General features: G+C 47.2%; 1 protein-coding gene across 1 annotated transcript in view; it reads right to left on the minus strand.

Moving 5' to 3' along the window:
• Positions 1-297: 297 nt before the first annotated feature.
• The window catches only part of Shpk (sedoheptulokinase), a 28,860-nt gene continuing 16,858 nt past the window's right edge, over positions 298-12,299 (minus strand). The window contains exons 3-7 of the mRNA XM_041664773.1: positions 11,100-11,283; positions 10,331-10,483; positions 9,494-9,669; positions 6,681-6,881; positions 298-1,944 (exon numbers count right to left, since the gene is read on the minus strand). Of these exons, the coding sequence (XP_041520707.1) occupies positions 1,532-1,944; positions 6,681-6,881; positions 9,494-9,669; positions 10,331-10,483; positions 11,100-11,283 (1,127 nt within the window). The 3' untranslated portion in view covers positions 298-1,531. The remainder of the gene's footprint in view (positions 1,945-6,680; positions 6,882-9,493; positions 9,670-10,330; positions 10,484-11,099; positions 11,284-12,299) is intronic.

A 12,299-nucleotide genomic window follows, 5' to 3' on the forward strand; every position in this document is an offset into this window, starting at 1 on the left:
GACACCTGATGGGCTGATCTAAGCCGTGTATCCTTGCCTCCTTGCCCTGGTGAATATGGAGCAAGGCCTTTTTTTTTTTTTTTTTTTTGAGAAAGGGTCTCGAGCTCACTCTGCAGACCTAGAACTCACAGAGATTTGCCTGCTTCTGCTCCTCAAGTGCTGGAATTAAAATCAGGCACCACCATATCTATGTATGAGGGTCCCTGCCGCCATATCAGCCATGTCCGTTTTGCAGCCATGCAGTAATATATGATCTTCCCAGAACAGAGAGGTATGTGTTTATCAAAGGGACGAGACTCTGGGAAAATGAATTTTATTCAGTTACCTGAACTGTAGCCAGCAGTGGGAGCCAAATTCATCAAATGGGTTCCCACAATCAGCTCGCAAACGACTCATACAAAGAGACAACATGACTGCTCCCCAAAGTTACAGCTGCCCCCAAGCCTTGGGTCCTCTAGGAGTCTAGGTGGAGGCGTGGTGATGGTGACGCTCTCCTGGAAGGCTCTGTAACTTGAGAAGACTGATGGCGCTCTGGCCCTATACGCATGCCCACTTGAACAGGGCATTTCTACTGAGCCAGAGCCATGAAAGGCCAGAAAGGCCCTCACCACAGAGAAAGGGGTGGGACCTGTGGGATAAGGGGTTCTCTCATGAAACCGGCCACCCCCTGTGGCAGGGGCTAGGGGCACATATGACTGTACACAGTCATGGGAAAGGCTCAGTGCCTTGCCGCCATCTTTAAAACAGTCTGTCAGAACAGTGCTCGCCACAGTACTCTGGTCCCTTTTGCTGTTTGGGCCACCTGCTTTTCCTCCTCTGGAATGTGCCCTCAAGTCAATTGTGTTGAGAGGACTCAGGGTAGCCCTGGTGCAGTACTTTCCCAGAAAAAAATGCACACAGCAAGGAAAGCACACAGCCCAGCCTCCACCAAGGCATCCTGCTTCACCGTCCTTAGGTCTCTCTCTACGCAGAGAACATGCGAGAGCTGAGGGACAGCAAGACTGCAAAGGGGCCTCCAGCCACCTGGTAAAATCCTGCAGGAAGGATTTTTCCCATAATGCACTTGACTCAAAGCTGGATCTCTTATAGAGACCAGTCCAAATGCTGGACATAAAGCGAGTCTTCTTTGCTTAATTGGAGCCACGACTACTTGACTGTTCGCTCTGAAGTCATCTTCCCTTTCTGTCTACAACTGCAGCACAGATGAGCCTAGCGACCAGGAAGCTGTGCTTTTCTCTCTTCTTCTTCTCCCTCTCCCTCTTCCCATTCTCTCCAGCTCTCACATTTGCATTTGCAATCAGCTCTCAGATCTGTTCTTGGAAGGCACTAGTTTGGGATCTGATTAGTGATTCCTGGTTTCATGATTATCATATTCCTGAAGATCTTGGTCAATTTAGATAGCACCTCAAGATCAAGTATAATTTACAGTCTGCTCACAGGACCGTCCCGGAAAAGGACAATCCAGAGATCATGTTGGCAATGTCGATTAGATAGGATTACCAGCATTCCTTTAACCAAAGAGGTTGCTGAACTAAGGCTCCTTCTGGTCGAGGTCTCTCCGGAGCAAGACTAGAGCTGCTCCAAAGGCTGCATCCACGTCCTGCCCAAAGCACAGCGGCAAAGGGAATGCCCTCTGGACCTCCTGCTTCAGCACCTCATTCCTGGACAGTGCGCTCCCACTCCCCATCACCCGTTCCACACCCCACTCTTGGAGCTGGTGAAAAGGAAGCATGGAGTGCAGGTTCTGAACAATGCCTCTGCACAGGGCCCGGGTCACATGACCCAGGGAAAGGTCAGACGAGGAGATTCTAGTCACCGAGGCCAGCTGGTCTGGCAGGTGCCTCTCGCCCAGCACTGTTGGGGTGATGGTGAGATGCGTGTCTTTCTGCTGTGCAGCCGCCTCAATCATGCGTGAATAGACCGTGGATTCTTCAACCTCCAGGCCTGTCAGAAATGGAAGATCTGGGTGAGACCATGCAGCTGATGGAGGCAGGCAAAGACTGTGAAGCACATGCATGCAGTGCCTGAGAGGCCAGAAGAGGGCACCACATCCTCCGGGACTGCAGTTGTGAACGACCATGAGGGCGCTGGGAATTGAAACCAGATCCTCAGGAAGAGACACTTCGGGGCTCAGCAATTCACAGTCTGGCTGGCTGGACCCCAGTCATTTGTCTCCCTATGGCCACAGCTAGACTTCTGCGAGACAGCTCATCCATATTGTTGTGAGTCCTAACCCTAACGTGAGCATCATAACTATAGCATAGCTATGGGCTCCTAAAGGACCAAACATAAACATCCATTAACAAGCATCATCAGAACTGTTGTGTGAGCCATTAGCAGTGTCACTGAAACCCATGGATCACACACTAAACCACCCTTGCTATATGAATAACCGCCCTTGCTATATGAATGCAGCCTAAGCCATTCCTCATTATACGCATGGAATACCTGCGGCCCAGGAAGAAGTAATGTTTGCTGTCTTCAGATGATTGAAGGCAAGCCAGTGTCCCAGTCAGATTTTAGTTCCCCATCCTATGTTATCTCTACATTCTAGAAAACACAATTATCTGGGTGCAGTGTCACTCCAGAACCCAGAGAGCTGAGGTCTATATAGTGAGACACTCATATCAAAAAAAAAAGAAAGGAAGGAAAGAAGGAAGGAAGGAAGGAAGGAAGGAAGATATAAATAATAAGGAAGATTTTTTAATTCAATATACTTTCAAATTAGAATCACTTTGGGGTTGAGGCATGATTTGGTGATAGAACAAGTACCTAGCATGATTATAGCCCTGGGTTCAATATCAAGCACCATAAAAAGAAAATAAATGATTCTGATCTTTAACTTTCCATTAGCTAAGGGAGAACAAATCCAACTTTGATGAGAAAAAAAGTTACACAGACTAGGGGCTCTTTATTAGTTTCATTCACCATAATAACCTGAGTTACCCAGACTAGGGCTCTTTAGTAAACGTCGTTCACCATAATAACCTGAGCTGCTCTGAAGGCACTGTGGGTCCCACTCCCAGACCCTTTGATGGAATAGGTCTAGGCTACAGATTCTGAGATACAGCCAGGTTAGATGGCCATGAGCCTAAGGCTGTAGGTGCTTCTGAAATATGAATATGAAATATGAACACAGCTTCTGGTTCAGGGTTCCTAGGGCAGACTGTGAGACCCTGTATTTGTGGAAAGCACCCAGAGGCAGGGCATTGCTGGTCCCAACTTGAGCAGCGCAAATGTGATGGCATTGGAATCACCTGCAGGACGTTTGTAAAATGCCTTCACCATCAACCCACACCATCCCCAGGCTAAGTCAGCATTTCTGAGCATGGGGAGGTCAATACTGGGTGTTGGAGAGCCTTGCATGTATGCTATATATACTTTTTCATGTGGGTACATGCATGTGGGTGGGGTGCACATGTGTATGTCCATGTGGAGGCCAAAAGTTGACACTGGGTGTCTTCCTTATCGCTCTCCACATTAATTTTTGAGACAAGTTCTCTCACTAAAACTCACTAGTCTTTAGTAGGCTGGCCAGCCAATGAGCTCTGTGAATGGTCCCATCTACTCCACCTTTTATGTGGATGCTAGCATCCCAAACCCAGATCCTCATGCTTTTATTTTACCAAATAAGACATCTTCTGAGCCCTCAAGATGGTTTTAAAACTCCACAATTAAAGCTGAGACTGTGGCTCTGTGATAGGACACTTGCCTGGCATTTGTGGGAACCAGTAACCTTGACAGCCACGGTAGAGTCACATGATCAGAGCATCTAGCACAAAAATTCAATTATGTGCACTCAGAAATTGGAAAGAGAAAAACAACTTCAATACTGTATGCAACTAGTCATACCATTTGATCCCTCTAAGACTGTCACTAAAATATCAGCCTCCTGTTCCTGTGTTTATTTGAAGTTCTGGGGATCAAACCCAGGCTTGGCATATATGAAGCTTGCATTCTATCACCAAGCTACGTGCCCAGTCCCAGGTTTCTTCCTCATCCTCTCCCCGCTTCTCCTCTAAGACAAGGTCTCACTATGCAGCCTGGGCTGGCCTGGAACTGCCAGGGCTGCCTCAAACCCATAAAAGGTCACCGTCTCAACCTAAAGTCATGTGTCACCACACCCAGCTTCCAACTTTCTTCTCTTTTTACTTTTTTCTATTTTATTCAGTTAACATTTTTCATTTATTTTATATACTAACCTCATTTTCCCCTCCCTCCTATCTTCTCATTCCCTGTCCCCCCACTCCCATCCACCCTCCTCCCCATCCACTCCTCCACCTTGCTTTTTTAAATGGGAACATCGGGAACAAGAGCGTAGAAGAGGGACTGTGACAGAGTGAGGGATCTTGACCCACGTTTGGAGGAGTGAAAACTGGATTTTCACTGGAGCCCAGAACCTGCGGTCTATGACTGTGGAGGGAGATGCTGAGAGACAAAAGCCAGGTCCTTCCTTTCCCATGGAGACTCAAGGCTGGGAGGCCTAAGATGCTTCTGAAGGCAGGGACAGTGTGCCAGGGCTACAGCCTAAAGGTATGGACACTCTTGTACCCAACTGGTCACTGAAGCCAAGTAGGCTCTGTTTGGAAGCCTTCCCACCAGAAAATTCTTCTCGGCCCACATTTGCAGAATATATGAAATTCTGCCCCTGGCCCTGGCTCCAGATGGCTGCTCTTCCGGAGGATCTGGTTTCAATTCCCAGCGCCTGTGGTCATCCACAACTATCTCTAGCCACGGTCACACAGGATGTGGTGCCCTCTTCTGGCCTCTCAGGCACTGCATGCATGTGCTGCACAGCCATACATGCAGACAGAAACACCCATACACATAAAATAAAAACAAAGGAGAAAAGAATTAACCTAGTTCCCATACCAAACAAAACTGGAGTGTCTAAAAAGTGTACAGAGAAACTGTAAGGATTTAGGGTATCTACCTGTCAAGACTAGGACTTGGGGGAAATGGTGGGACTGTCTCTCGGCATACAAATCTTCATCTATAATTAGGTGTTCTTACAACTCTGTTCTTGGATTAGGCACAGAGCATTTGCCTAGAATGTATAAGGAGTTGAGTGAATCCCCAAACAGAAAAACTGAAAACTTGTACTCTTTAGAATGTACAGCATATAAATGTGTAAGGTTGAATCCTTGAGGGAGAACTACTCAATCAAAAGGCAAGAACATACATAACAATAGAATTTCACAAAACCTTAAATTACATAAAAACACTGATCTTCAGACACTCCCTGCTTCATCAAACAAGAAACAAAAATATGGAAAATCTTACAGAGAGGTACATGGAATAGCGTCCAGAACACGGTCCAAGAATGGAGTCATGCAAGGGGGATGCCGAGTGCTTGTGAGAAAACTCCAAGAAAATAAGACACGAGTCTTATGTCCTCGTTTCTTCAAAAACACAGAACTGTTCTTGGAACGTGCTTCTGTGCCCCTCCCCTCCCCGCTGTAGTGGATTGTTCATCACGACCGACTGTCGCTATCTGTTTATAAGGCCTCTATGGAAAAGCATGGTTTTGCCACGTGTGGCTTGCCCATCACGTGTGGCTTGTCCTTGTGATTGGACACATGACTCTTCTTAACCCTCAGAGAATAAACTGTCTTATGCCTTGAATAAAGTTGGCTATTGCATGAGATTTTAATCCACCTCATTTTCAGGATCCGTTCTCCCAGGTTCACAGTGCCCATCAGAGTAGTAAACAGAATAGTACTATCTCTTTTCCAAGTAAGAAAAACAAACCCAATCCAGTTACAGCAGAATCTGAATATGGGGTTTTCCTGGATGGTCTGAGGACTGGTTCTGCAACTCAAAACCTTCTTCTTGTTCTCCCTACAGACACACTAGGAGGATCCAAGCCAAGAAGGTAAAATTTATCCCTCAATCTGCCAACCCCAGCCTGCCAGCTTGTATACACAGCCTGTGGAAGACTCCCACGTGCCTTCTGTCTGTGTCTTACCTTGTTCCCATATTTTATGTTTCCTACAGTTACCTGACTTTGACATACATGTTCCAGTAATCACTTCACCTGACATGTTCCAGTGTGACCACTGCACCTGAAGGCCACAATTTTCCTAAACCTGGTTGGCTGACCTTCAGTGCTTACAGGACAGACCTCTCTGGTAGATGGCAGTTACATGTGCCACTATACACAGAGGAAAACCTGGTAGGTACTCCCAAGGAGCCTTCCAAGAAATGGAGGCAGGAACTGCCAACCAGAAGTAAGTGCTATTGGGATTTTATAATGTTGTCAGACACCAGTGGTCTTTTTGCTCATGTGTGTCCGTCATTCCATTTTTTCAGATATTTGTTGTCATCAGAAGGGAGGTCTTAAATGTAAGGAGCCATAAGACCTGGAGTTTCTAGTGGAGAAAGTAAGACTATGAAGTCAGAAGGAGCTGGGAAACTGTTGCAATAATCCATGGTCAAGGTTTGGGGAAAGTACCTGGCCACCCGCCTTCCCCCAAATATACATGGACAATGACATTTAAGAAGCAGAGGAAAGGAAGCTGAAATCTTAGGCTCCCGGAGCAGGCAAGAATGTGTGTGTGTGTGTGTGTGTGTGTGTGTGTGTGTGTGTGTGTGCAGGGACTCAGCTGGATCTGGACAGTACACACTATGTGACAAGGGCGATGAGCAGGAAACACACCACTCTGTGGACTATACCTTACCTAGATCCGCCATCCACTGAACAAGCATGTGGACAAATGTGGCCAGCACATTGCCCCCATTGAGCGACGCTGCCACTCCTAGGTAGGTCTTGTCAAAGTAAGGGAAGAAGGCTACTGGGGCTGCAGGATCTGGAGTCTGCAGTGGCTGGAATCCCACAGGCATGGAGGCTGCCAGCTGGACGGAGGTGCTGATGTTGAGAACTGCACAAAGACAACAGAGCTTAGGCCTGCGGGGCTAACTCGGGGTCACATATCATAGCATATAACAGAGCAGGGGGAAAGCACGGTCGTGTTCAAAATATGAGTGTTCTTGAATAGTACTTACTTTAAGAGGCATAGACAATTGTCCCCACCAAGTGTGTGCTAGACTCGGTCTAATAAATAAACACTAATAAGTAAAATAAGTCAGTCTAATAAATAAAATAAAGCAGGAGCAATAGTGCACTACTTCCCCAGAGTTAGCAGGTTTAGGAACCAAACTGTAACAGCATCCAATTCCTTTACCTGTTAAGTGATCAGAAACAACAAAAGCAAAAACAGCCTCAAAAGGCAATAAAGAATCTTTGTGCTATGCCACATCAAACCTTCTAGCAAGGCTATAAGCCAGAAGCAATATTATCCCACCTGTCTCTAGGCTCAGGGCCAGGGCCCAGGAACGGGACCCCGTTCACCCTGCTCATGGAACCAGAGAATCCAACCACCTAGGGAAGAGGGGGCCTTGCTATGACTAAAATGCCCTCGCCCAAACTCATGATAGAGTTCAATTCCATGATGAGGCTAAGAAGGACAACCATCCAAGTTGGATCAGATGGCTCGTTGATGAATGGATTTGTGGGTTATGTGGGTTATGGTGAGAGCAACTTTATTAGAAAAGCTAGCTCACCCGGGCTAGTTTTCTCTGTCTTTATGTGTGATGTCCTTTGTCATGCCATGATCTGCAAGAAGGCCCAAGACTAGATGTGGCCCCTCGACGTTGTATTGCCAAACCTCTAGAGTTATAAGCTAAATAAACCCTTTCCTTTATAACTTTCCAGTCTGTGGCATTCAGTTACAGAACTGTTATCCTAGTATATCCAATACTATGGTTTTTAGGGGTGAGAGAAAACTAGTCACGGTGCTGCACAGTCAGGAAATGGAGGGAATAGAAATAGAGAATAAAGAGCTCAAGGCCAGCCTAGGCTATCTAAGATTCTGTCATAAAGAAAAAACCACTTAGGAGCTGAAGAGATGGCTCTGTGGTTAAGAGCACTGGCTGCTCTTTTAGAGAACCTGGGTTTTTAAGGACAGAGTAAAGAGTTTCTGTAACTAAGACATAGAGGATTCTGGGGGTGGCATGGAAAAGAAGATATAGAAACTCACATGCCATCTCCCAAACATTGCCCTGCACATCCACCTCTTCAACTGTATCCTTTGCTATATCCTTCACAATAAACCAGTTAACATATCTCTTTAAACCACACAGGCAACGTAGCTGAACTATAGAGAGAGTATGGGAACCTGATATGAATGGCGTGGGGAGAAACCTCTCTAGACCTGAGCTCTCAACCTGTGGGATCTGAAGATACCTCCAAAGAGAAGGTGTCAAGGTTGAACTGAACTGGAGGCCACTCAGCTGGTGTCTGCCGTTGCCCAGTTCATTACTTGCTGGTGCAGGTAGAAACCTGGTGCACCCAGTGTCAGAAGTGATCTGTGATACAGCCCTACAGTGGGAAAAGTTGTCCTTTCACCTAGGAACAGCCTTCACCACTAACCAATTTTAGAACATTCCCATCACTCTCAAAGAAAAATGTGGGGCGAGGGAGATGGCTCAGAGGTTAAGAGCACTGACTACTCTTCCAGAGGTCCTGAGTTCAATTCCCAGCAACCACAGGGTGGGCTCACAACCATCTATAATGAGATCTGGTGCCCTCTTCTGGCCTGCAGGCATACATGCAGGCAGGACACTATATACATAATAAATAAATAAATAAATATTAAAATAATAATAAAAGGAAATGTACCCTTTAACAATCATTCACCACAGCCCCTAGCAACCAATCATCCTTCTCTGTCCATGGCTATACCATGACATTGGGGCATTAGTGGAAGCATGGGATGTACGGCTTTGTGTCTGTCCTCACTCTTTGTAGCACTCACAGAACTCCCATTCCTTTCAACTGTACAGATGGTCCAGTTGTCACACTCCACTCGGGGCTGTTGGGAACGGTACTGGCATGAACTATTGGGCTGGAGTGATTGTGCGGACACTTGTTTCTGGTTCACTTGCCGTATCTCTAGGACTGGAATCACCAGGTCCTATGCTAACTCCACATTTAGCCTGTGAGGACCTACGGTGTGTTTTCCAAAGGGTCTGCACCACTTTACATGTCCTTAGATTTTACAGATTCTTAAAAAAAAACCAAATGGAGACTGTGTCCTGACAAAAACGGTTCTGCTCTTAGAAGTGCATCTAATATAACTTTCATTGATACAATAATAACAGCTCTAGTCCCCTTCTCTTGCCTTACTGCTCATGCTGAGATCAGAACCCAGGGCCTCGTGTATGCTGGGTAAGTACTCTGTCACTGAGCCATGGTCCCAGCTAATCTCTATTTTCTTGGTCATGGGGTACACAGAAAGAAAAAAGTAGGCTTCTGCCTCTCCTAGCCCTAGTGGGGTCAATGCAAGGAGAGATTCTCCTGCAGAGATGAAGGAGTCTCCACCTTGACAGGATGCTGAGCCTGTGGCCACGCTGTGGGTCACAGACCCTGGGGTCAGAGGGTACTGAAGAGACAGTGGCAGGAGTCTAAGGAGGGAACAAATGGCAGACTTACCTGCATCAGTCCTTCGGCTCATGCAGGAATAGACAGAGGCTTGTAAATCACCCAGGGCTACGCCCACTTGTGTGCCCTTTGGGATCTCAAACCACGAGTGAGAGGTTCTGCCTGCCGTGCTGCCTGGCTCTGCAATGTCAGGGAGCAGGTGGACAGGAAAGCCCGCCGTTTCCAGTCTGCAAAAGAGAAGTGAGCCATCTGGATTTTACCGGTTCCTGGAAACTCAGTGCTAGAGCTACACACAGCAGCAGGGAGGACAGAATGCGGTGTTACCACAAAACGTCTCTGGCATTTTTAAAGTCATGAGTTTGGGTTTTGTAGACAGTGAGCAGCCATCAGAAAGAGGAAGAGATAAACAGAAGAGGAGGACGGGAACAGGGATTAGAGGTGAGCCAGATGTCAAGGGCATTCCAACACCTATGTCTGAAGGGACACAAACCTTCTGCAAAGGGAACACTGGGGCCCCAGTACATTAGAGTTGGCTAGCGCATTCCAAACCAAACCAGGCCCAGCAGCCTCATGAACACCCCATGCATCCACTGCTCACGGTTAGTGAAGGCTGCATGAAGCATACCACAAAGCTCTTTACCTGTACTACCATGTGTTTTTAACTGTGTCTTAGGGCTCAAAATTGAGGCCCTGAAGAAAGTGAACTTACAGGGCCCTGGAGTTCTGTACCTGAAAGGCAAAGGTTTATGTAGAATGAAGTCGAAAGCATCCCTCCCCCAGACAGCCTCTGCCCCTTCTCTTTCAAATACAGGCAAGGACGAAAGCTCTAAAGATCTACTGAAGTTCTCCCTGCAGGTCATCTGGACCCACCCATGAAGCCATACTCACATCTCCAAGTTCCAGCTCTGGCTCTGGGTGTTAAAATAGCCCCAGCTAGCAGCATTCTGGTCAGACATCAGGGGTCTTGGCAAGCCACACAGCATGGCAACCACATAGTCTTGGATGGTGCCAGCTGCATCATAGGACTTCAGGAACTCTGGGCTGTTTGTCACACCAGAAACAGTTCGTCACAATATGAGAATATGGAAGCTCATGCTGTACCCAGCTATGAACAGAGGGGACTAGACACGGCACAGCTGAGGCACAGCCACAAGCTCACAAACTGTAGCTCAACGCAGTAAATCCCTGGAAAAGGCTGTCCTGGCCACTCTAGATAAAACTATCCCCATATCAGCTCCAGGGAAGGAAACCTGGGGGAAGAGGCCCTATGCCTGGGAAAGAAGGTCATGGCTCTGTCCCCTATAGCCTGGCCCCGCTGTGAACTCACCTTGGCAAGTCACTTGCCCTCTCTGGCTCTCCCTCTCTCTCCCTCCCCACCCCACCTCCACCCCCATCTCTTTCAACTGTATAGATGGCCCAGTTGTCACACTCCACTCGGGGCTGCTGGGAACGGTACTGGTACTAACTACTGGGCTGGAGTTAGAATGGTGAGCCTCCACAAATGGAACCATTCTAGACCAAATGTGAGCCTTGTGACTCCACCTTCGGCCAGGCCTCATTCAAGGTACAGAGCAAGAGATGCTGACTAACTAGAGGTACAGTCCTGTCTGTCCGCACCCCAGAAACCCCATGCTGATTCAAAGAACAGTTGTTATACCTGTTTTTCAAAAGCCAGAAGATGGTTGCACAGCCAAATCCCGTGGCCACGCTGAGATGGGATGCTGGTTTGGGCAAAGAAGCCAGGAAACCACTGTTACAACGGCTGTCCTGCCATGTGACCAAGTGGCTCACGGCTCTGGGCTCAAAAACAAGGGCAGGCCCTCCTTCTGTCCATTCACAGCCTGCAACAAAGGAGATGACAAAAATGGAGAACACATCATTGAGTGAGTACAGGCATGTCCTTGGATCTTCTCTGCAGTGAATTTACAGCACGACCTTCCCCTCTAGGACAGGGCTTCATTCACACATGGGTCTGAGAGCAGAGTGGCTGGGTGACCTCACTCACTTCTCCTGTGTGTCTCACCTCTGTTCTCCCCCCTCATCTCAATGTTCACTCTTCATGTGTGGGGCTTGGGCCTAGGGTGGAGTGGGTGGGTGGGTGGGTGGGTGGGTGGGTGGAAAAGGGTTGGGTTAGACTGGGTGTTTTGAGACAGGGTCTAGCTCAGGACTGGTCTCAAATTTGTGATCCTCCTACCTCAGCTTCCTGAGTGCCAGAGTACTACCATACCCAGGTTTGGTTGGGTTTGGTTACTAAATTCATCTCTAACTTGATACACATGTCCCCCATCTCATAAGAGAAGGCATTTAACAAACTCTCAAGGTCCCTTGCTCATCCTGTCCTTCCAACCTTCATCATGACAAAATTTTCTAGGTTTGATACGAGATGGATCACCCAGAAGTTTCCTCTTTTCTTTTGTTCTGAGCTAACTGACTACTTATTTGTTGGGCTAGGGACAGAACCTAGGACCTGTTGAATACTGAGCACATTTTACCACTGAGCACATTCCCATCCCCAAATTCATTATTATTTTTTTGACATTAAAGAGGTCTGACCAAGCTTATTTCATCTATCTCTTCTGATATGAAATCCCCTGTGCTCTGACTTAAACACTTTAACCAAACTGCTTTCAGCGCAGGTCCTCCTGCATCTGCAGTCCTTCCTGCCTCAGATGCTCTTCATATTCTCAAGGTTGAATGGCAGCTTCATCCGTTGGAACAGTGTAGGTCCAAAGTTCCTTTCCTTCGCTGTTTAAAACCATCATCTGTGGTAGATTCCCATACATCCTTTGCTGTATCTCCTGTTAAGCAGTATCTAATATTATTCCTTTAGTTATGGCCTTACCTGGTGACTTACCTG

Source organism: Microtus oregoni, unplaced genomic scaffold, assembly GCF_018167655.1.
Source record: "Microtus oregoni isolate MIOR12 unplaced genomic scaffold, Mior012 000015F_ref0000493, whole genome shotgun sequence".
Taxonomy (NCBI): Eukaryota; Metazoa; Chordata; class Mammalia; order Rodentia; family Cricetidae; genus Microtus; species Microtus oregoni.